This window comes from Nilaparvata lugens, chromosome 5, assembly GCF_014356525.2.
Source record: "Nilaparvata lugens isolate BPH chromosome 5, ASM1435652v1, whole genome shotgun sequence".
In the NCBI taxonomy this organism is placed as follows: domain Eukaryota; kingdom Metazoa; phylum Arthropoda; class Insecta; order Hemiptera; family Delphacidae; genus Nilaparvata; species Nilaparvata lugens.
The window spans coordinates 49,557,439-49,583,740 of record NC_052508.1 but is presented as its reverse complement, the minus strand read 5'-3'; the positions used below and the strand labels follow the sequence as shown (position 1 = coordinate 49,583,740).

At 36.1% G+C, this 26,302-nt stretch overlaps 1 protein-coding gene across 6 annotated transcripts in view; it reads right to left on the bottom strand.

The window, feature by feature from the left end:
- LOC111047296 (cyclin-dependent kinase 14) overlaps window positions 1-26,302 on the bottom strand; it is a 331,518-nt gene that overhangs the window by 9,643 nt on the left and 295,573 nt on the right. For all 6 annotated transcript variants that reach the window (XM_039428523.1, XM_039428525.1, XM_039428524.1 and 3 more), the window contains 3 exons: window positions 7,471-7,667; window positions 2,364-2,455; window positions 289-463 (listed from right to left, as the gene is read on the bottom strand). In XM_039428523.1, the coding sequence (XP_039284457.1) occupies window positions 289-463; window positions 2,364-2,455; window positions 7,471-7,667 (464 nt within the window). The remainder of the gene's footprint in view (window positions 1-288; window positions 464-2,363; window positions 2,456-7,470; window positions 7,668-26,302) is intronic.

Sequence of the window (26,302 nt, the reverse complement as noted above, 5' to 3'; positions counted from 1 at the left end):
TATTAGACTTGTGTACAAGTGTCTATAATAAATGTGGATGTAACAAAAATTAAACTGTACAAGTTAAACTGTAACAATACATTTGTACACAGTCTTCTATACTAGTCTAATAAATGTGGATGTGATAAAAATTAAACTGTGTTTTTCAATTCACAATTGTTTTAATGGAGCTACTTTCTTCGGGAACATAAACTCTAATTCAATTTCATCACTGAATAAAATACACATTGTACTCATAAGGAAAAAATTGAATCCAATCATCAATGTAATGATAATAGTGCTACTCACAACATATTCGAATACAAAAGTGAGCGTTTGGCGTGTGTGCACAATGTCGTGCAGAGTGACTATGTTGCAGTGCTTGAGCTCCTTGAGCAGCGACGCCTCGCGGATTGCCGTGAACGGAGCCCCCTCCTCCTCTTGCAGTCTAATCTCCTTTAAGGCCACCACTTGGCTTGTCAGGCTAAAACAAACACATCGTTCAACAATCAGTAAATACAACAGATTACTAAAACCTGCATAAATGAAATTAATCCCTTCAATTATTGTGAAGGAAGTTTATTATATGTTAGCTAAATCAACATTACTTTTGGAAAAATATAATAATATAATAAATTCATTTATTCTTCCGATTGATACATTAAACATAATCAGAAATTATGAAAAGTAGAGTATATCACAACAATATTGCAAATTATAAAAAATAAATATAATAAAATAATACAATCACACGTTGTACAAAGGAATCACAATAACTCATCTACATCAATAGAAGAATAAATAATTTCAAGTACCCCTTGGATATCCAAAAAAGTAATAAAGTTATTTATTATTGGATAGCAATTATGAAGAGAGAGTAAAGCATTTGATATTTTGTATGAAAAGTAAAAATATATACACAATAACACCTTTGTTCATTTTTAATCAGTTTTGAGAGTGTGGCTTTCACTTTACATTATTTTTAGAAAAAGTATGTTTACTATTGGAAAACAAGCATGTAGAAAGTGTATAGAATTTGATATTTTGAATGACAAGTTTTGTTCATTTTGAATCATTCTCGGGAGTGTGGCTATGACAAGCTAATGTCACGCCCTCTAAATGGTTGCACTCTCGACTCCGGGATAAACCCACATTTAAAGGTGCGTACAGACTTGTGCGCCACAAACACGCGCATTCTACTTTTTATTAGCTGATGCTTTGCTCATTGAATCATGTGTATTTTACTGTTTCTGTACAATAATACAGATATAATAAAAATAGTATCAGCTGATGAAAAGTGAAATGCTCGTGTTCGTAGCGCATAAGTCTGTATGCACCTTAACAGTCCCACACAAGGTGGAGTTATCTTGTTAGGCTCATATCTGTATGTGAATGCTTTCTGCAGTCTTTATGGGGAAGTCTTAAAAAGGATTCCTAAAACAATACCTACTAGATGGCTTATCTTATGGCAAATTGATTATTATTGATGCTTTATAAAATCATCCGAATAAGCTTGAAGGTCTGCGGAGAAATTTGACTTTCTTATTCGGTATGCTGGATATTATTTGAAAATTTCTTCACATTTTCTCATGTCAAACTGAAAGCTATGTAACACACAAATATGGATTGAGAATGTTTCAGCGTTGATCATGACTTCATTCATTTGAATCATGTACTCATTCGATTTACACATATTCATTTGATTTGAAAAAATATAATGTGAGTTTTTTTAAATCGACAACATCCTATACTATTAGACGAGCAATTTCTGTTTATATGTTTAGATGTTTGTATTTCACCGGATCTCGATAACGGTTCTAACGATTCTCACGAAATTCAGAACATAGTAGGTTTATAATATAAAAATTCGATTGCACTAGGTCTCATCCCTGGGAAAACTCACTGAAGGACATTAAAAGGATAATTATTATTCATCCTTGGAAAAACAGCTGGTAATTTCGTCGTATGTTGATGATGGAAGTGAGTGACCGAGTGCATGTGTGTGGGACTGAGACAAAATTATTTCTCAGCTGTTGAACTTTTGTAATCATTCAATCAGGTACTTAGTGCCGGTTGCAAAAAAGCCGGGTTATTTTCAATCCTGATTAATTCCAGTAGATCCATTTTTTTTGAAATAGTCTTCTCTGATTTGGTTCACGTGAAATTAATCAGGATTAAAATTTAACCGGCTTTTGTGCAACCGGGCCTTTGTGAGGGAAATTTTTGCATTCCTCTGGGAAATTATCTCAATTTTTTATGCTTTTGTACTCCAGAGCGAAGCTCGGTCCCCGATATTAGAAAGGTGAAGTGAGACAATATAGTAGGCAGTTATGCAATCAAAAATGAATGTAACAAAAGTTTTCAATTTTGGTAAGAATACTCACTTGCTATAACCCTTGAAGACAGTCGCATAAGAGCCTTCTCCAAGCTGTTCTAACTTTATGTAAGCTTCTGACTTTCCGAAAGGTGAATCTCCCTGAAACAATGAAATTGATTAATCAAAATAATGCTCACTCATCAGGTTGAACATCACCCATTTAATAAGAGTACTTTACCGACAGCTTAGTTAGCTTAGTTATCAAACAAAATGATAATTTGGGAAAATCACTTTCATTTTCACCAAGCTAAACCCCGGTTTTTAGGACAATTATTAAATCTAATGAGATTTAGAATCTAGATTTAAATCTATAGATTTGATGGTCCATTAGATAAATGAGTGTCCGGAAATCGGACCAAAATATAATAGTCAATTATCCAAACAGAATATTTTCAATTGCTGCACTTTGATATTTTAGGCTGCAATAATCATAACCAAGATGCAATTATCCAACAACTGGTGACTACATTAATTACCAAATACAATTACAATTCACAACACTCACAGCTTTTCGTGTTTGTGTATTCGAGGGAGTATTGGAGTGTTGTAAATTGTAATTATCGTGAACAGAATTGACCTGATTCCCCGAAATCAACCCCAAGAGGGAGAAATCAGGGGGAATTTCTCGAGGGAATAGGATTCAGCGGCTTGGGCGGCATACACTGTTCACCAACGGCACGAAACCAGGATAACAGCCGGCTGGATTTCGATGGTTCGAGGAGGAGGAGGAGGTGAAGTAACTTAGTAGTAGAGGGAAGGAGAGGGAGGAGACTGTAGGACAGGATAACTTGAACTGAGCCGTCACAAGAAAGAGGAAGAAGAAGGAATAGGCGGAAGAAGAAGAATATGAGGAAGAGAGGGAAGAGCAGTAAAAGGAGGAGATGGAGGTGGATGAAGGAAAGAAGGAGGAGGACGAGAAAGAGGAGGAAAAAGAGGAGGAGCAGGAGAAGGAGGCGGAGGAAGAGAAAGAAGAGAAAAATGAAACATGAAAGATAAAGACGATGACGGGATGAAAGAGGAAGAGAATGAGGAGAAGAAAAAGAAGGAAGAAAATAAGTCGAGAGAAAGGACGAAGGGCTAAAAGATGAAGAATTTTGGTAAGAAAGAATAGACCTAGGAGCTTAGCCATAAGGAGTAAGAAGAATAGGATGAGTTAGAGAAGGAGATAAGTAGGAGAGTCGAAGGAGAAGAGGGTGGAAGGAGTAGAAGGAAGGAGAACAAGAAGAGAATGAAGGAGGTTCGGTAAGACGGGATAGACCTGAGCTTAGGCGCCAGCCAGGAGTGAGTCTAATTGCTGTATTCTCAAGAGAGGGTTTACGCCTTTGAGGTGAGGTAGTACACGATGGCTTATACATAGAAATACAAAACAGTGTAAATCAATAAAGGTTTAGTGAAAGTATGGAAGCAAGAAAGAATGAAGAGAAGAAGACGAAGGAAAATAAAAGGAAAATGAGAATGTAAAAGGAGAAGGAATAGGAGGAGGAGAAGGGAATGTATGATGAGGGTAACGAGGAGGAGGAGGAGAACCAGATAACCTGAAAAAGGGAAGGAAAAGAATGACAGGTCGGAGCGAAGAATAAGGATGAGAAAAAAGTATGAAGTAGGAGTAAAAGTAGACGAGAAAAGAAAAAGTGAATGAAGAAGTGGGAGAAGTAAAATGTTGAGAAAGGACTGGAGAAGATGGAGGAATAGGAGAAAATAAGGAAGAGAAAGGAAAATAGAAGAATGTGGAAGAGGGGGAGAAGGATAAGGATAAGGAGACAGATGAGGATGAGGATAAGAAGTAGACTGATAAAATATAAGGATCAAGGAGAAACAAAAGCCTCAGTGGTAGTACTAACAGCAGAAGTATTAGTGGGAAACAACATTCTGAGATAAGGAAAAGGAGGAGAGGAAGTAGATAGCTCAAGAAGAAATAATAGAGATAGGTAGAGATTGAGCAACTATATTGTGAGAGGGTCAGTTTTTGGAATTACACCGAAATACGAGAATAACAGAGGTAGAGTGACAAAATACATGGAAGAGAGGTATCAACTGTATAGTATTCTGATAAGGAAAATCGAAGCACGATAAGCAAATAAGAGGAGTAGAGGAGTTCAGTTATAGCAGCATCCAACCACATTAATCGATCAACCAATTTTAAGCTAACTTGACTGCTACGTGCAATGTGATGGAAATTTTAACGTGTAGTGTTCCTGTAGTGTTTAGTCCCTAGTTGAAAATAGGCAGTGTAGCCTACCTATATCTTGAGAGTATCAAGTGTTATTAACAATGTACGAGTCACCCTTGCACACCTGATATTATCCACATTAACCATAAATGGTGGAATGGTATCATACACATCGCTAAGATACGAGTATTAGCTGCAATATCATACAAAATTGAGTTTTAACAAACTTGGGGAAATATAATAATTGGTTGAATTTAACAAGAATGGATTATGCAGTTACTATCACAGTGATAAAGAATTACAAGATGCTTTTTGTGTAGTTGAGAAGTTGATATTGTGGTAATTATTTATATTGAATGAAGAAGACTAAGAAATTGTCAAAAAAAAAAAAAATCAGGAGTGTATCAGAGATTGACAATGGTGTAATAACCGAAACCGGTCTTTCTAATTATCAATAAATCAGTGGTTTTTTGACAATTTCTTAGTCTTCTTCATTAAATTACAAGATGCATTTACTTTCATTAAGAACAGCGTTTATGTTTATTTCATTAAAATGTTTACGTACTTAAAAATATGAGTAATAACGACGGGACTCAAAATGTTTAGATCTTCTTCATTGGAAATCAATATTGATCTGTTTGACATTCATGTTTAATAATTTATTTGTTCTTTTTGCGTAACTATATATAACTACTAGCCGTCAGGCTCGCTTCGCTCGCCATATCCGTCTAGCCAGGGGGCTCCGCCCCCTGGACCACCGACTGTATCGTCCAAGAATGAGATCAGCAGGCTCGCTTCGCTCGCCTGCATTTTTCATTTGGGCATTTTTATCATATGTTAGGACAATCCAGTCGGGGGTCCAGACTAAACGGATATGGCGAGCGAAGCGAGCCTGACTGCTAGTAATATAATATTCTCAGGATTGAAGTAGCAGTGCCCAATCAATTTTTTCCGCGATAAATGCATTTAAATCTTCAACTTGGTGCCAACCTAACAAAGTCAACTCAACTTAATGCCAACCTGACAAAATTATTAATTTAGTTGCCAGTTAACAACTGTTTCGAAGAGGTACTCTATCTAGATTATAGTTCTATAGTAACATATGATATGGAAATTTCAATTATAATTAAGAGATTGGGAGAAGAAGAAAATACATGCTAAAAGACGAACTTTAAACCCTTAAAAACAACCCTTAGAGTTAAAATATTGCCAAAAGATTTCTTAGTGCGCCTCTAAAGGGCCAACCGAACATACCTACCAAATTTGAACGTTTTTGGTCCGGTAGATTTTTAGTTATGCGAGTGAGTGAGTGAGTGAGTGAGTCAGTCAGTCAGTCAGTCAGTCAGTGAGTGAGTGCCATTTCGCTTTTATATATATAGACTAGCCGTCAGGCTCGCTTCGCTCGCCATATCCGTCTAGCCAGGGGGCTCCGCCCCCTGGACCCCCGACTGGATCGTCCAAGAATGAGATCAGCAGGCTCGCTTCGCTCGCCTGCATTTTTCATTTTTATCATATGTTAGGACAATCCAGTCGGGGGTCCAGACTAAACGTCTGGCCAAACGGATATGGCGAGCGAAGCGAGCCTGACGGCTAGTAATATAATATTCCCAGGACTGAAGTAGCAGTGCCCAATCATTTTTTCCGCGATAAATGCATTTAAATCTTCAACTTGGTGCCAATCTAACAAAATTATTAATTTAGTTACCATTTAACAACTGTTTCGAAGAGGTACTCTCTATAGAATAAAGTTCTAGTCTATATTAACATATGGTATGGACAAAGTCAACTCAACTTAATGCCAACCTGACAAACTTATTAGTTTAGTTGCCAGTTAACAACTGTTTCGAAGAGGTACTCTATCTAGATTATAGTTCTATAGTAACATATGATATGGAAATTTCAATTAAAAAATATTATTATTAAGAGATTTGGAGAAGAAGAATATACATGCTAAAAGACGAACTTTAAACCCTTAAAAACAACCCTTAGAGTTAAAATATTTCCAAAAGATTTCTTAGTGCGCCTCTAAAGGGCCAACTGAACATACCTACCAAATTTGAACGTTTTTGGTCCGGTAGATTTTTAGTTATGAGAGTGAGTGAGTGAGTGAGTGAGTGAGTGAGTCAGTCAGTGAGTGAGTGCCATTTCGCTTTTATATATATAGATGAAGCTCGGGACTCAGCTATCAAGCAGCGATCCAAAACACCCCTTTTCGATATAAACACGGATGACAACGGCATAGAATGGTGCACGCCACATATGTCCCTCATGCAATCTGTCCCACCACCCAACAGATATATCGGTGAACTCAATTCAATTTTATTCAGAAATAAATACATTATATAATGAATTATCAGCATAATTATTATGAATGTAAAAATAAAAAATGAAAATGTAATATTATTAATAAATAAGTATAGATGAATATCACTCAGCTTGGAGGATAAGTCCGTGTACAAGGAAGAGTCGCTCTTGAACAGTAGCAAAAACGAATTAAAGTAAAATGGAATATTAGATGATAGCATATTAAGGTGCGTACAGATATAAGAGCAGCGAACATAAGCAATTCACTTTTAATCAGCTGACTATATCTGTATTTTAACAGAAACTGTAAGATAGAGATATAAAAAGATTGGCATCAGCTGATTAAAACTGAATTGCTCATGTTCGCGGCGCGTATATCTGTATGCACCTTTACATACTAGGATCGGAAATCTGATTCGAGTAAGGTGTAGGTTATAACTGTGTCTATCTCTACAGAAATTATCATCTACAACTCAGATTTGCCAATTGAAATTTATCGCTATCAAATAAAATCATCCAAAGGATCAATGAGAAAAATCTGATCATACAATGTGTTCATTTTTCGGCGTTCCAATTTAATAGACGTATAATTATGTGAGTTATTGGGGACTAGATGTGCGATTGCTTGAAGTGTACTGACCCCGAAAGCCGAGAATCGTTTGGTCCTCCGCCGATGCTGCTGTTGGTCCTTGTTGAGGAAGACCTCCGACTTGGGTCGAGGCGGCTTCTTCGGCCTGAGGATGACTCGAGTCTCCTCGCAGATGTCCTCGTCGAGCAGCTTCGAGTCACTCGACACCGATAGTTGGCGCTTCACCCGTTCGTGTGTGTCGCCCCAATCTATACGAACAGAAAATTCAAGTTGTTAGCGAAATTCTTCAATTTAGAAAATATTGTACATTCGAATTTTCAAAGGATAGAAAGGAATAGAATCTTCCAAAGGATAGTCTTTTGTCTGTGAAAATGATAGTGAACACAACCATCTGATAATCATCCTTGAGTTTGATGAAGGATGGACAATCACATGGTGGAGTACATTGTATTGACATTCCAACCGAAGTAGTTAAGGGTGAGAAAACTTGGTGCAGAACTCACATCACTTGGACATTGTTGAGGGATGGGATAACGAGGCAAATGAATCAGGGGCCCACCTCCTTTAGGCAGTTCTCCGAGCCGAACCACTCAAAGCAATGCACTGTAATTGGCTTACACGATACGAATGGTAATCTTCACAATAATTATCATTCCCCAACAGTCAGTACTTGTCCCCTCTTTTGGACTTTGGACTTTCACTTTCCCCTTCTGGATCGTCTTCTTGATCTTGTTCTTCTTTTTTCAGGTGGACTCCTCACTCTGATAATCTTTGTTTCCTTCTTTATTCTCCTGTTCTCATAGATCTCCTCATTATCCATTTCCATCTATTTATCCTACAGCTTCATCCTCTACCTTCTTCTAGCACTACTTATTCATTATGGCATTTTCCTAATCTTTCCATATCTCTCTACTCACCTATTCCTCACCTTCTTTTGTCTTTATCTTATTATTTCTTTCTTTATCTTCACCGATTTCATCTCACTTTTCTAACCTTTCTATCCTTATTCATCACTCTTATTATAATTAATCTTTCCACCAATCATCGAACATTTTTTTACTTCTCTCTGATTTTATCATTTTCATCATCATCTTCTCCTTCTTCTTCCTTCATATTTAGCTCTTTTCAATCAATTCCTCTTTTTCTGATCTTTCTTATTCATCCTCTTGTTTAACACCATCACCCTCTTCTCTTTTCTCATCTGGAACCTTCTTCTGCATCCCTATTTTCCTCCTTCTTATTCAGCTCATGAAAACGACATCCCCAATTATCTAATGTTCAATTTATTAGGCAGTCGATCAGCGCCAGCCCCCTCACTTTCAATACCTTTCATCAGTATCCACCAATCATTGACTCCCTTCCCTTTCAAACTCCCACTGTCTATTGTTTTTCCCTCGTCGTCTTTCTTACGTTCGTTTTCAGTTTCTCTTCTGTTTCTCACCATTTTGCCAAATTCTATCTCTCTTACTTTATAAACCTCCCTTCCTCACACTCAATCATAGCAAAATTCTATCTCTCTCTTACTTTATAAACCTCCCTTCCTCACACTCACTCATACCTTATCACTATTTTTTCTCTCTCACACATCTTCTCACTCCCTAACGTTCACTTTCCTTATCTCTCTCCTTCTTCGTCATATCCATCTTTCTTTCCTTCCACCACTATCTCACAGTCTCTACCTAGCTTATCCTCCTACTCCCTAATATCCTGAACTACTCCCCACCACATCATCTCACCTAATGTTGCAAATTTATAGCTTCACAACAGGGCGGGTTGGAAAAAATAACACAATTGCCCCACTGCTACCTACCACAAGTCATCCTGTATCCTCTACCCTCTCCCCAAAAGTCCTCCCTCCTACCGCCCACCACTTTTCCACCCTAATTTCACTTTGTAACGAGGCTGCCGCCGTAGAGTCCAATTTCGAATATAAAGAGCGTCCGTCGCATCTCATCTCTCCTATTGTCCCCTAGTATCGAGGGGTGTATCAAAATTAAATACACTCACTACCTTTCTTCCGGCCGGGGGATGTTTCCGTCCGCATATATAAAGTACAAGGAGGAGTTCTTTGTTGATGAAGGACTACTGCTTCACAGTCATTCCATCTCTGCTTTGTGTGAAAGGTACCGGTAGCTCCATTCACATATCCATTCAAAGTGAACAATTATTGTTGAATGAACTATCAAAGTCAAAAGATGGATGTATAACCAAGAAATAATATCTAGAAATAAAAATTGAAAACGAAAATACCAATAATTGAATTGAATACGTGGAATTTTGGATTGACCTTCAATTTTGGAAGGTGAACAGTTCCTGGTCTTCTTTTGCTGTGAATTTGAGATCAGTTGTGGAGAATATTCCATTTAATGGTTATGAAGTTATTTCACCATTTCATACTTCATAGTGATATTCATATTACCTCATCTTATCCTCCATAGGATAAGTTGCATCAAGCGAGATCAATCTTGATTCAAGATCAGTAGTACTATAGTAAAGTCCACGTTATAATGACAGTATTTGATCAACTTTGGTTTAGCTATCCTTGTCTATCATTCGACATAGCCGGTGGTACTATCCTTTTCTAGGTCCACAACGATGCCAATTATGTTTTTGACAGTGTAGAAATATAATTAATCAATGCAGAGAATCGGCATCGCTATTCTTCTATCTTTATCCACTGCCATTATAACGTGGGCCTCACTATATTAGTGTAGAATAATTATGGATTCAACACAATTTCAATAGATTCCGATTTATATGCAATCCTGGATTCAATGTCAATGAATTGATGCACTGTACCATAGCCACTTCTAATAAAAGGCCCTGGCCTACGATATTGTAACGTCACAGTGTAGGCCTAGAATCTGATACATGATTGGAGAAAAATATCAGCTGGTATTTTTTTAAATCTTTTTCACCAATCATGTATTAGATTCTAGGCCTACACTGCAATATCGTAGGCCGGGGTCTTGTATTAGAGGTGGCTATGACTGTACCCGTATGTCATGATGTATGGAGACTTAGAAATATTACAACTAGGAATAGAATGTTCTTCATTGATGTTTTTCGTGAAGAAGAAAAAGAAGAATTGTTGACTGAAAAAGAAGAATTGAACTAGCCAACATGCAGTTTCCGTACCCTCACAACACAAAACCAAACGAAGAACATTTATAAAACCTCTTTGAACCAGAATGGAAAGCGGAAAAGCGTATTATAAAACAAAACCGAGAGGAAAGTTTGACTACCGAAGCCCGGAATCGACCGCTCAGTGGTTTTATTGAGAAGAACTTTGTTGGAGAACCAACCAACCCATGCACGCATATGAATGTAGTAGGTTCACCTGCAGCCCTTCTCTCTTTCCGGATTTTGTTTGGTAGTACTGTTTGCACTCACAATTCGCCCTAATTGAGCGCAACGTAAACAGTCGATTTCAATTTATCTGATCCTCTATTCTAGCCACTCCAACAACTCTTCAACTCCACACACCACAAATAAAACACAACTCTGAACGTGTGTTGTTTGAATGAACCCTCTTATCCGTTCCAAACCGCATATTTTTGCCCAGATACGGATACATTGATTTATTTGAATGCTCATCCACTAGTGTTGTACTCGAGTTCAATTGCATAAAGTTCTCAATTTCAATTCAGTCTGGAATATTTGAAGAACTAGGCGATTATTTATGTGTCACTAGTTCGATTCAAACTTGGATGTTTCGATATTTGTGTCTCGATTTTAACTTGAAACGTTTATAATTTGTTCAGCTCTCATTTTAGTTCCGCTTCCTCTTGTCCACAGCACCTCCTTACTTTTGTTTTTTATCAAGCATACTGCATACATACAAGTTAAATACATTGAACTATCTGAACAAAATCCATTTGAGAATGAATCCGTAACCTCTATCTATTTGATACAAGTGAATGAGTTGGCTTGATTGATATAGGAAAATATTTAAAATACTATCAAAAAATGATAAATACTATCATATTCTCACTCAATACCACAACGGTTCTATACATTGTGGTCTAATCAACTGACACAATTATTAATCAACTAATTGGAACTTGGAAAACGAATCAGAACTTCAATTCTTCGTTAATACTCCTAATTCCAATTGATATATTAGTATATAAATACTTAAGCTCAAACTAACAACGGCTTAGTGAACTAGCTCAACAAACTTTTTACCCTTTGAGAATCAAATCAGTAACTCAGATTCATTATTCGATTTGATAACTTGGCTTCCGTCGCGAGCAGGGTGGGGGGAAGAGGATTATGGAGCTGTAGAATTAATGACGAAGAAACAAAAGCGTTGGAGTGAAGTGGATCGGTGGGTTGCCCACTTGCAGTTGCTAAGTGAAAGAAGTCAGCCGTTTGCAGCCCTTGAAACAAAGGCTGGCCCGGTCATTGAAGGGGGGAGGGAAACTCAATGGAGACTTGCCTTACATAATTAGGATTGAGGCCGATTAGCAAAGGGTTGTTTCGGACAGGTCAACCCTAGGGAAAAGGGAGGGGATTCCCTTCCCCTTCCCAAAGAAGTGACGTCAAATTGAAAATTACCCGGCCTAAATGAGGATCAAAAGCCAGTCTTCGTGAATGGAATTTCCCGTAACCTTTGAATGACCTCCCCTCTTATTCAAAGCTAGCTATGTTACGATTATTACCGCTCAAATACAGTTCGCTACTGAGGTTTTCGGACTATTTGTCATGATTATTATTACTGCAGAACTCAAGTTATTAAATTTCAGTTTCCTTATGATGTTTGATAACTGAAACTGAAGAAATTTGAGTATTTCATTGATTAAAATATTAATAGAATCAGTAATAAAATGTCTGGCGAGTTGAAGTCGAAAGTCAATGAGCTTATTTAAAAGGATTTTATACAGCTTTCGTGCTGCAAAGGCTTACAATAGAGTGAACGATTACTGTAATACCTTACACGATATATATTTTTCTGTATTCCATTGATGTGAGGGTTCTTTCAATAGTTTCATATTAATAATTTATGATGACGATGTTCAACTATTTATTGTATGATGTGGTGAGTGAAATTGATATCTTGAAGTAATTTTGACAACCACTTACTTTATGATGGAGATTTACGACAACATCAATCACAATAATAAAGTATACAACTATCATGTTAAATTCATGAACTTCTTGAGCTACTGCGGATTTTGTGCTGATTATTATTTCTGTGGACTTGATTTCTTATCACTGGAGGCGTCAGATTTGGATTTTTTGTTTAATTTCTGAATCAGTCACATATATATAAATACATAGTTGACTAATGCATAATACATGAAGTGTAAGAGAATAGATCAATAGATAATTAAGCCAGGATAGCATATTAAAAAAATACGTTTTTTATCATTCTCATTACTCTGAAATGAAATGCAAATCGTAGCAGATGTAAAACGTCAACAGTGATCTATTTTACATACAAGTGTGTATCCACTACTCATTGGATCAATTGCACTGGATATTTCCAATGAAACCCAAGTTACTAACATTTAGCACAAATTTCAACTAAACACAATAGTCGACATTTTGAAATTCACAACTGATCCACTTATTTCCTTCAATTATTCCACCATTGATTCTGCTCGATAATAACCAGCACGATGAAATGAGGAGAACAGCGAATGCAAACAATCTATTCCCTATTGTTAGATCCTGTGTGGGCTGGAGGGAGGGTCAGGGACCAGGGGTAGGACTGCAAAGGGAATAATTAAACATTCCATTTATGTAGAGCTCCATGCGGGCTGAAATTTTAGGTCTCTTCAGCATTTCAAAAGTCTGTAAATAGAGCTCATGAACAGAGCTCTTGTAAAGTTTGGGAGGTTTGCCTTCCCCCCTCTCATTTGGTTGAGGAAAGTAGGGGTTTCCCTGCCATCAGATTGGTAGAGGGAAAGTGGGGATTTACCCCCTACCTAAAGTTGGAGGGGAACCCGGGAACTGATCAAACAGACTTTGTAATTAGGCGACATAATTGCGAATAGATCTTCTTCTATGTACTTTACTCTGAATTGCAACAATGTGGTCTTCAAAGATCGCTTTCCAGAAGAGAGGAAAAGTTCATATTATTCATGAAGCAGTTGATGAAGTTGTATAATATGAGATGAACTGTCTCATAAGGAAAAACCTGAACAGTATAATCTTAATTGATTTTTTCCTGACTATGTATCATTGTAAAAATTATGTAATAGGAGTCTACAAATGTATCAATATCTTATGATTCCGAGTATCGCAAATGTGATAGTATGAATAGTATGGTTGTGTTGTATTCAGCACAGGTGTATAAATTCGAACTTTGTATAAACGTATAGACTTTGTAAAAGTTGTATAGATGACTATCGGATAACAAGTCTCTGATAGGCTGTAAACTTCGGCATTGAGTAAATTAATTAAATGGCCACAAACATGAAATAATATGATGAAATGGAATGCCACTAGCAACAATAACATTTCAATTATCAATTCAACAAGTTCATCTGATTCAATAGTAAAATTAATATGACATGAATGACATAATATGACTGAAAATGATTAGTATTTGAAAATAGAATCCAAATAATTTGTTTCTATTGAATTAACTACAGGAAAATTTCTATTCAGATCCTATTTTAGAACAAACTAACCAGGCTTAGTTGCAATAATTCATCACGTCTCCAGTTTAGCAACCCCAGGCCATAAATAATCAACTCTAGGCTGTTCTATGACGTGGCGTGATTTAATTATGTGTATTCGTTTCTATCAATGACAGGTTAGCTGACCGCATATACAGCAGATTATCCCCCAGCAGCAAGCAAGCACCAGCAGCAGCACATTACCATTCACGTCACATCGGATTATATGACATGACTAATGCCATCGATCCCATAAGGCCCTTTAGGCTTAAATATGACAATTGCCTAGCATCACGGGAATTTGCAAAGGGTGAGATGTGAGAGGAGGTATGGTGTAGGGGGTATGATAAGGAAAACAGGGAGGAGAATGAAAAGGATGATATGGAGAGATAAGAGAAGAGAGAAGACACTAAGGAAAACGAGGAGAATGACAGCAGAAAGAGGAGGATAAGGATTAGAAGCAAAGAGAAATAAGATGAATATCATTAATCAGAAAATGAGGTTAATTATTATCAATGAGAAGGAGAGTATAATAAACTCGTTAAAGAGAAGAATTAGAACCAGGAAGATGCGTAGGAGAAGAAGAGGAGGATAAATGGCAAAATAGGATGAGTAGAATAGGATGGTTTAGAAAAAGGATGCGGAAAAAAGGAAGAAGAATGTGTAGGAGAAAACGTTAATAAGGAAGTGATAAAGAAGAGAAAGAGAAGGAGGCCATTGGGTGGGTAATAAAAGGGGAGGAGGAGATACTAATTATGAACAGGAGAGAGACATAGAGGAAAATGGAGAGAGAAGGGAGAGGGTGGGAGGATCCGTGTCAGTTGGCTGATATGATTGGATCGGTTTCAAAAACAGTAGGACATTTCAATCATATTAGTAGCCGATGACTGCTATTAATTATCGGATTATTGAAACAAAAAGGGGATCGATTTGTTGGCAATATCTATTGCATGCTTTCACCATCACGCTTCATGTCATCCACAAACAAATCATATTGGTCTCGTGGATAATAAATTGTCATATTTTACTGTATGTCCATATGGAATACCCAGCATCAATTTCACACAAATTTGCACACAGACTGTTCCATTAATTGCACGTATCTATTAATCAACTAGGTTGCTGTTCCATGACTGACAAAGACTGACCCAAGACCTTCCAGCTTACTGCAAGCACACGAGTAGTTTGAATCAAGTGAGAAGCTGATTGGAGCGAATGTGTATTAAATAGTACTAAATTCTACTCATGGTAAGTACTATAATAGAGAAGCAATAGCGTAAGTAGATATCCCATGGTATAGAGAATTTATGTCGCAACTTTTACTGTTATCTCAAGCCAATTATTGTCAATTTTCACTGTTTTGTTGGAGTGATGTATATGAACGGCACAATTTGAGAGACTACCAGCGTCACACAGCTGTTGTCACGTTATTCTTTATATTTGAATAACGATTAGCCTCCTGCTTGGCATCAGTCGGTAAAGCATGAGATTTGATATAATTAGGTCGTGGTTTTCTAATAGTATTCAGTCTTAAAAAATCTTGATAGGCCTAGATATGGGCTTCTCCTATAACTCTTGTAATTCAATAAATAATAAATATATATAAATGATACTTATACTATAGTGTTGAGGAATAAAAAATAAATTGCACACCATGAAAGTTTCATACATATATTACATAAATAATGCAAAGATCAATCGAGGCAAAAATATATAGAGCGATAAAAAATATAATATAAAAATAGAACAATAATTGAAATCAATAAAATATCACAGGCTAAACTTTATATTCTAGATTTATGGCACGAATCATTACCATGTGCCTTTATCTTAAAATCATATGCATTCTTTTGCATGTAGCTGCGATATGCACTGCTAATACTTGTCGACTTGGACATTTCAATTAAAAATGTGTGCTCTAAGATCAGCTTGATAAATTAGCCACTAATAATCCAAATATTATATATATTAAAATCTCTAATACTTAGTAGATTTCTTTGTATCGAATATATATTTTTATCTCAGGGTGCAAGATTCGGCACCTGACGGAATAGGTAGAGCCATTCATCTAGTGAATTAGAACTATAATAAATTATCGCAAATTGTATTGCAAAAATTAATATTATATGCATAGTTTTAATAGCCTAGATTTCGTACTTCTTTGATTTAATAGAAATTTCTAAAATATTGATCTATATTTTTCTTTCAAATAAATACCTTTAATACTAATTTTACTTGCGCAAGTATTACTCTTATTAATTTCTCAATTTATAATAAAACCCTTTCGGCGAGCTAGCTTTGATCATCAGATTAATTCGAAGCACTAGGGCGCCCATCACTAATTCAAATTTAATCACTCACGTGTCGAAATCTTCTTGTAAGCCGCCGATGTCGATCCAACTCCATGTGGTCCGGAATATGGTAGCCGGAATCGTCTCCTCCAAGGGGTTATAAGTTTAATTCAAATGAAAATGACTTCTGCTTCACAATAGCATCACGAGATCTTTAAGAAATTTAATAATTTACTTTAACTTTAACTTTTACAAATCATTAGTAAGGTACTACGCTCTAAAATATTTGGGGTCCTCTTATGGTGGCATTTGGCTGGCGAGTGCTGGTTCTCTTTCTCAAGTTTTACAGATCCTCTTTCCGACTTTCAATTAGCATAAAATTTAAATATCTTAGTCCTCCGCCATTAGGTTCAAATAGATCTTACAAAAATGCCAAGATATTGCTTAATTATATGATTAATAATTTCTTTGCATTCGAGCCATATCGATACATAGATTATACAAAATTTTAACACGAAAACTAGTACATTTATATAAATATATAGAAATATTTTTGAACTGGCCTACAGTTGCCGCCTATTAACTGCCGTTTTACTATTGGTGCATGCAAATTTTATTCGGTATTCATGCGCCTGGTACTCTTATTTCCTGAATACATTAAATTATTTTTATTTGGTTTTTTATTATGCTCTTGCATGCTAGTTAATATTCTATACATTAATATAATTCCATGCTACCTAATAATTAGCCACGTGGACGGGTGTTTTTTCATATTGCACCCATCTGATTGCAATAAAGCTCTGCCAAGGGTTTTTGGTCAGATTCTACGTTCCTCGGTTTGATCGATCTCTAGGTCACCGATCCGTGAATACATGTACATAACCTCAATCTTCAAATATTTTATATAATTCTATTTTTGAGCAATAAACTCCCTTCAAATCCTTTTTAGGTTCTTGTACCATTTAGCCAGAACAAGCTGATGCTATCTAATCTTAGTTATTATCTATTTGGCGATATTAGCCAGTTACTTTATTTCAGACCTATTACTGTTTCTGTTAGGGCTTTTTATCTACCCAGATTAATATGTTACACTGTATAGAAAGAACTATTGAACTATCGGCTTGGGATAACAGTAAAAGTTGCGACATAAACGCCCTATACCATGGGATATCTACTTATGCTAACGTTTCTCTATGGTACTATACTCTGTCCAAATAGGCATGAGCTCAGAAGGATTAGGCCGACCCTCCTACTACTCACACACACACACAAGCGCGGTCTCCTTTTGTGTGTGTGAGTAAAGGGACGGTCTGTCTACCTGTATACTACGTATAGTAGTATATCAATGGCGCAGGTATGCCGGGCGTGTGTGCCAGTGCGTGGGGGAGCGGAGGCCGGCTTAATCTTTGAGGGCTCATGGCAGTTTGGACAGAATATAGAATAAAATATTAATAAGAACAATATGAAAACTTGTAGTACCATTTTTTTTTATTTAAAATATTACAACGACTAATTCGACATTTAATGACCTAAGTTATGGTCGAAACTAGTCGTAATATTTCAAATAAAAAAGGGTACTACACGTTTTCATATTGTTCTTATTCATTTGTAAAAAGTAGCCCATTCAAGTGAAGTGTTTTGATGAGAAAATATTATGAGATTGCAAAATAATTCATTACAGTTTCACCATGGAATAAGCATACGATTTCTCCATGAGTAGCAATGAGTATTTTGCCCAATAGTTATATAGTATTGGATAGTCGAGTCAGAATACCAAATATCCTAGAAGTACTATCCTAGAAGTGTGGAATATCAAACATAATGATAACACAAGATAATAATGAGTAGATCAACTACCAACAGTAACGTATCGAATAGTAAACTTTAGTTAGTTAACAGATCTAAATTAGCCGACCCATTTTACAATTATTCAAGGCATTTCATACAGGCATTATACAGGCATTCTTCTTATTTTCACAAAAACACATCACTGAAATGGTCGAGAGTGAAACAATAAGCTTATTCTGGGCAATAAAGTAATCATTTCCTTATCCATCAGGATACTCCTGAATTTAGATAAGATTACAAAGGCCGGAATAAGTTTATGTTTTAAAGGTTGCTACTGTCAGTTGAGACTGATTTCGTTGACACTTCAGTTTGTTCATTTTCTTTGAACATTTATTTTTTAATACAGTACAAAGAGCTAACAAATAATGTGAGTAGTTACATGAGATAACATGATAGCTCAACTGCCATGAATATAGCAGTAGCCTAACTTGGCATACTGCTATCATGATCACGGTTAATGCAACCCAGCATGAGGAGTAACATCATGATAAAAACTAACTAATCCATATCCACATCTTTACACTGGTGAAATATAAAATCTCAGATTCCAATGTGACAAGATAATTGATATCTAGCGTCCAACCTATACCTCATGAAACATGGAGGAACAATGACTGCGATACATGTAATACATTAGCCTGTTTACGAAATCTTTATTCATGAACTGCGCGGTATTGTTACAAGCACTTACAATGCAAGCAACAGACAGATTCACTTCAAAAGTCAGCATTCCCCATACATATAATACCAACACTTTCCATTCAAAAATATTGCTGACTGTTCGAAGTGAGTCTCGCTATAGAAGTATGAAACGGTGAACTGTACAAATCTCGGCGGAATCAGTGTGTTATATATGTGAGTAATAGGGCCAGCTACATTTGCATAAGGGCACAACAAAAGCCCTAATGTATGGAAATATGGAGCCAAGTGTTCTGCCAGACTTTATAAATCATCCAGCAGAATGGAGGAAGAAGGAAGCGAGAAAAGAGAAAGAAAGTCAGTTCAAAGCGCGTAGGAAAAATTCCTGACAAAATTGAATATTCACCATATCATACGAGCTGAATATTGTGTTCATACTCCAGTTTCACACTGTATCCTTGTAAAAGATATTCTTTCAATGTTCCTCCTACCTCTATATCTTCTGTATCTTCTTATACATACTTCTTATTCTTTATCATCATTTTCTTATTTCTCTTCTTTTTATTCATCGATCGCTTGTCCTTGTTCTTCTTCCTCTTCCTCTAACATATTTCCTTGTCCATCGCCTTTTCCTACTTCAGTACTCACTTCTTGTTTTTTTCTTCTTCCCTCTTCTCACTCTCAAGATATGGTACTTGATTCTCAATATAGAAATCTTAGGCCCGGTTGCACAAAAGCCGGTTAAATTTTAACGAATGGCCAAGCAGTATGCCAAGGTAGGCCACTGCTGTATTCATGGCAGTTGAATTATCATGTTATATGTTATCTCATGTAGCTATTCACATTACGTGAAAGTTGGTTTCACGAGAATCAATCAGGAAAGGCGTTTTTGAAAAGGCGTTTGACGGCTTCCCTGATTGGTTTTCGTGGAAATAATCACGGTTAAAATTTAACTGGCTGTTATGCAACCGGCACTTAATCTTTTATATATTCTTTTTCGTCGTCTTCTCCTCCTCATTCTTCTTATTCTTCATCTTCACCTTCTTCTTCTTTTTCTTCTTCTTCTTCTTTTTCTTCTCACTCATAATTTTTTTCTATTTCGTCTCACTCTCCTTGTTTTCCTTCTTCTTCGTCTTCTTTCTTTTATCAAAATTACATACTGTACTTCTCGTATTCTTCTCATGAGTATTTTTTCTTCTCCTTCCAATGTTATGTGATTGCCAATTACTTACATTTCTACCATCTTCATCATACCCACAATAAACACTCGCACACATTCTCCCTTAGTCCATGATTCCCCAACCCTTTTCTTGCCATCTCACACCAGCAAACTCTATTAAAAAATACACGACAAAATTCAATTTTTATGCCGAAGCTGGAACTGTGGGAGCATTGCAGATTTTTCGCGAATTTTCCTCACTAAAATTTCCGCTCTGCTGAAGCTTTGTAACTGGAATTGTCCCTATATTTCACAATGATTCGATGGTTGTTTTTTATTCTGTGGAATGAATAGAAAAATGGAATTGAGAATACAGTCACTTGAAAGAGGGAAATTCATCACAGCTATTCAACAATATTGAAAAAATGATTCATTTATTCGAATATTGGTTCCATACAATGATTCAGTCAATAGATGTTTCACTTCGGGAAACAAATAGAAAACTGGAAGGAAATATGGTCTGTTGTCAGAGATATGCGACAATATTTAAAAAATATTATTTGTTCAAAAATGTATAGGTTCTCTGCAATAGCTGGCAAATTTGAGTCAAAATTGTGTTTGAATAGCTTTCATGTATTCCATGGAAATATTAGAAGGTATGAGTGGTGAGCTTGCAGGAATTCAATATTATGGCTAACTTAATTTCACACAATTTCCAGACAGGAAAACTGAATGGATATTATTGTCTATCATGTATTCAGAAAGGTAACTTAACATAAATTATTAGACATACTTAATACGATAGATGATAAGGTTGGGATACATCATACAATACACTACATTCTATTTTCTTTAATACTATGTTTTCATCTAGTGTTGCTTAGTCTCATGATTATCTCCTGCACATAGAATATTTTCAAAGATCAAATATATAAGTAGGTTTGAAAATATTTTTCTCAAAGATCATTTATTACATCATCAAAAAATATTAAGCGAATTCGATACCAAAGAGGATCAGGATAGGATACGTACAATACACTACATTCTACTTTCTTTGTTAATACTATGTTTTCATCTGGAGTTACGTAGTCTAATGATAAACTTAGTATCTCCTATACATAGTATTTTTTCAAAGATCAAATCACAACATTATCAGAATGGATTATTGATTTCATTAGATTGTACAATTCTGCTTTTTCCCAGTTCACAACAAACATGATCTTTTCATATAATCGATTCAGCTCCTGCTATGTAAAGCACTTTATTGAGTGGTTGATTACTACTCCTAAACATTCAACAGCATGAGAAATTAAAAATCAGACATTATCAAAATTTGAAGTATTGATTTCATTAATTGGATGATAACTTCAGTTCTTCCTACATTTTAAACACAAATAGATAGCCAATGATAACTTTAGTTTCTCTTGAAAATCATAGCATCAAAAAATATTGGATAATTGATGAATCTACTCTCTTCTGTACAGACTACGGATTACAATGTAGGTGATCAATGATTTTTGATGATGTAGGCCCCACCTCATCAGAAATCATTGAACATAACAACTCATTACCGAAAGCGAACTCATTCATTTCATTGGATGATAAATTCATTGTTGCCCAGTCCTAAGTGCCAATACATGACAGATGCCGTGCAATGGAGGCCAACATTGTCATCACTCTGACACTCCGTTCATGTGTGCTGCCGATAAAAACTCCAGTTTAGGGTTGGCTAAAATGGTTCATGATGCGACAGAAATAAAGGGTGAAACGTGAGTACTGTTGCTCAATACAGGCTGATGGCGGCAAAATAGAATTAGATAAATTGCTGTCGACTGGTCGGTCTGTTGCTGATCCCCTCCGATGACAATTTGTAGATTAACGGGGAAAAGGACTCGAACATTCTCTGTATCGATATTTCTGTCTCACTCTATTTTCCTTTCATCCTGCACTTCTTTTTCGATATCTCCCTCTTCACTCTTTCCAGTCCTCGATTAGATTATTTTCCTTTAATAGTGCTCATGTCTTAATTATATAATTTATTGTCTCCCCCTCTTTTTCCTTTTCTTCAGCTGTTTCCCTTTCCTCATTCCCCCTCTAATCTCACTAATTTTTATCCTTCATTAACTGTGTTATAATCTTGATATGATTAACTTCTTTTTACTTTTCTTTTCCCTTTCTTCTTCTTATTCCTCTCACATATCTTTTCACGCTATTCCAGTTTCCCCGCATATTTAAAAATGTCTCCTCTCTTTCACACTATCCTCCTCTCTGTTTAGTTACCATTAGTGATCTTTCTCTATTCCATAAATTTTGGTGCTTACTTTTACCCTTCCTTCTCTCCTGATAGATATAAATCATTACATACTAATATTTCTATTTTTATTATTTGCCTGGAAATACTAATTATTATTACTCTACTAATATTTCGTTACCCGTTCGCTCTTCTTCCTACCAAAACACGATTTTCTAATACGTTGAAGTATCTAGATGTTTTCCCTTGAGTTCAACAGTATTTCTTCCGCTCGCTTAGTCTTTCTCTCCTTTTATTCAATTTCTGGTCTATCACACATTCTCTCATTATTTTCCCTCCTTTTGGTCTTCTTCTTTACTTGATTAACAGTTTTTCTTCATTCCTCCATCTCTATTGTTCTTCTTCCACTCCTCTTTCACACTCGGTTTCTTTAGCTTTTTATTCTACCATTCCCTTATCTCATTCTCCTCTCATTTTACTCACTCTTTCACAATTTCTATTTCTTCCACTTTTTATTTCTCTTCGAGTTTTCAACACATCTTCCTTCTCATGACAATCAGTTTCTTCTCTTCCACTATCCATTACTCTTCTTCTACCTCTCACATCCTCCTCTAAACAAGTTATGTTCTTTGTTCACTCTTCTGCAACACCGTTTCTCTCTCACACGCTCTGGCTCTCTCTCTCTCCAACACTCCCTCTTTCTCCCTGTGCACCATTTTCAACACACAACCCTTCAGCCACGCTGTCAGCAGTTGCAAATTATGCCGAAAGGTTAAGCCCATATACTGATCACCCTAACATTGGCCGGTGATAAATATTGGCATCTCCATTGTGTAAGTTCCAATTTGTGCAAATGGTCAAATTTGTAGCCTACGCACCGCCACACATCAACAGGTCGACAAATACACAGCTTTGAGTAAATGTCATGTCGGCGTCACAGCAACAAATTCAAATTAGCGCATCTTATATTTGTTTGCAGAGCTCTGTAGCTGGACATTGCATGGATTAGTACAGCAATTTCAAGGATTAACAAGCATGGGATATGACATGAAGGTGGATGGAAATGAGTTGTGCTACTGTGATAATTGTAGTTATTCATGAATATCATGAATTATACGTTAGGTTTCATCTATTGTCAACATAAAAGGATTCTAAACACCCTTTTTGTAGATCAATCGTTGTGTAGCTATTACTGTAGCTATCATATGTAGTTTTACTCAAGTTATGCTTGTAGAACTAGTTGCAAATTGTGACGTACCGCGACGTAAATGACGTGACGTGACGTGAGTGCTAGATGAGTTACTATTATTTATGATCATATTATAATGTTCACAGTGCAAACTTCCTCTCAATGTGAACATCATAATTATTACGACCATTTGTTAGTTGATATCATATGATCATATTATAATGTTCACACGTGCAAACCTCGTCTCAATGATCTAGCAGACCCACGTCACGTCACGTCAAGTCGCAATTTGCGACAAGCCTAATAAGTCTAAATCAGTTTAGAAAGTGAAGTTTATTCTCGATAGACGTAGCTGATACTGACTAGCTGATGGAAGTGGCCTAATTTCAGTTCTAATCGAACTTGAAAGGAGTTTCGATAACAGCATATTTGGGGAGGATACTGGTTGGCTCTGGAACACGATAGCGGAGTGTTCTCTGACGTTGATGGATTATAGGGAGTACAGAAAGAAAAAGGGAAGAAGATGGGAGAGAGGATGAGGAGGATCAACTTAAAGAGAGATGAAAATGGTGAGAGAGGTGGGGGAAGAGAGACAAGAGACAATGAGAATAGCTGCTAGTGATCATTCGATTTGTTTAAAAGAGAAAGAGAAATTTAAGTTGATTTTCTGTCATTTTGATAGTAGAGAAAGGATTGACTTCCAGGAAAATTGGGAAAATTGTAATAACTTTTGGTTCAAGGAATTGGATGGGTAGGTTTAAGTTTGGGGAAGTGGATAGAGGATATATTAACATCTATGGTATCACTGATGTAATAGGATAAAAATGATGGAGTTTTAAAAAGGAATAATATGGGAGGAGATCGATAAAGATAAGTAGAACGGTGGGATGAAAGTGGTTGAATTAACACAAAATGAATTTGATTCTAGCTGAAATGAAATTACAATGATTAGAAAGATCATGAAAATTTAGAATCATGAGAGTAATTAAGATGGAAAAGTTTTTATGAATGATTGAGATTTGAAATCATAAATACAAATTACGACGGAAGGATTTATGAATGACTGAGAATATAAAGATAACTTTTAAAAGGAGACGGAAAGCCATGTTGTGAAAAACAATGGCTGGAAAGAGGAGATGAAAAACTAGTGGATATGAGAAGATAAATAGGGAAGAGAATGAGCAATAATGAATGAGTTACGAGCCGAATGAAAAAGTTTTAAATGAGAGACTATTGTAAAATAAGGGTTGAATGAAGGGGACTGCATTTAGATGCATGAAAAACATTCGATGCAGGACAACTTTTTATGCAGAATGTAACCGAGTGTAAAAAGGGGAGAGGGGACTGTACCGCTGACCCCCACGAGTACATGTTTCGCAACTGATAATGCAGAAAAGTAGCGATAGAGTGAGGAAGTGAGGTACAGGATAGAGTGAAGCGATAAATGAAACAAAGGTCAGAGAACAATCTATCTGGGATTAATTCATTCAAATAATATACATCACATTATTTAAATAAGTTGTTAGGTTAAATCAACACATGAGTTATAGGATGACAATATTAGGACTACTGCAAATTTTACATTATACTGCAAGTAGTAGTATTGCATTAGAAATACCGATTTGCACTACAAGTAAACGACAATACTACATTAAATAAGTTAACGACATCACAAATGTTATAGGTTTGGTCTTGTGATTAAAATTAATAATACAACAGTTAATCGTAAATACTATTTCCAAATAATGAAATGGAAGATTAATGGGCAATGAAAAATAGCTTTAGTAAAACGATAAAGTGGCCAGTTGAGAATGGAAAAAAGTTTTTATTCTGTGAATACAGTACTATACACATAGTAATTATATCTGGTACATAGATGGATTACAATAGAGATAGTTCTGTTTTTCACTTTCTGTAGTCTACCATTTCAACTCCTGCAAACTGTCACTAAGCTGGGATGGACCTCTCAATTCCGGAGGAACACCCCCTCACCAGGAAGGATGGTCAAAGCGAGCCGGATGCATTCGATGCTTGGTCACCCATCCCGTAGCAGAGTGCATGTATAGTGAGTGGCTCAAAACAGTATGACGCACGTAATTCTGTAGCTGTGTACTGCACTGCACTGCACTGTCTGCAATTAGCACAGCAGCCAAGCTCCTAATCAATACTTTGGCCATTAATGGACCCCTTCCCTCCCCCTCTCGTCATCCACGAAATCCAGTAACCTTTACCCCCCACCCACCCAAAGGGATATCATCCATTTGCAACAACCCACACAAACACACACATACACAATCATGATTAATTCTGATAATGTGATTGGTCATCACTTTGGTCAGTCTGTTTAGCAAAGTATGTATGATATGCGCAATCCACTCCGCACAGCATCCGTCTCAATTGACGTAACATGTAAGCTAGGACTTGATCTGATATTCATCATATACAACGGAATTTATTTGTTCGATTATTTATAACAAAAATCAGTTGATCAGAGTACATAGTTGTGACTCAACAAACTTCTGTTAGATTGATTAATGTGTTTACTGTTTATCATAGATTGATGTGGAGCCAATAAAAGAGTCAAACCAATAAAAATAGGTATACTTTTGCACAAGTTGTAATTTCAAAGAAGTAAATTTATGGATCGAAACTTGTTGTTCATTAGAACCATCAAAATTCATGAATAAAGTAATAATCATGACATGAGACTATATAAATTGACTAATAAATTGACGATCTAAACCGAAACTAGTTGTTCAACTATTTTAAAGTTTTTTTAAAATAAGGGTGCTATAAGACTTATTTTGTTTTATTAATTTAAAAGTAGCCCATGTCAATAAGTGTTTTATTGACGATTAAGTATCATATCATTCTAAT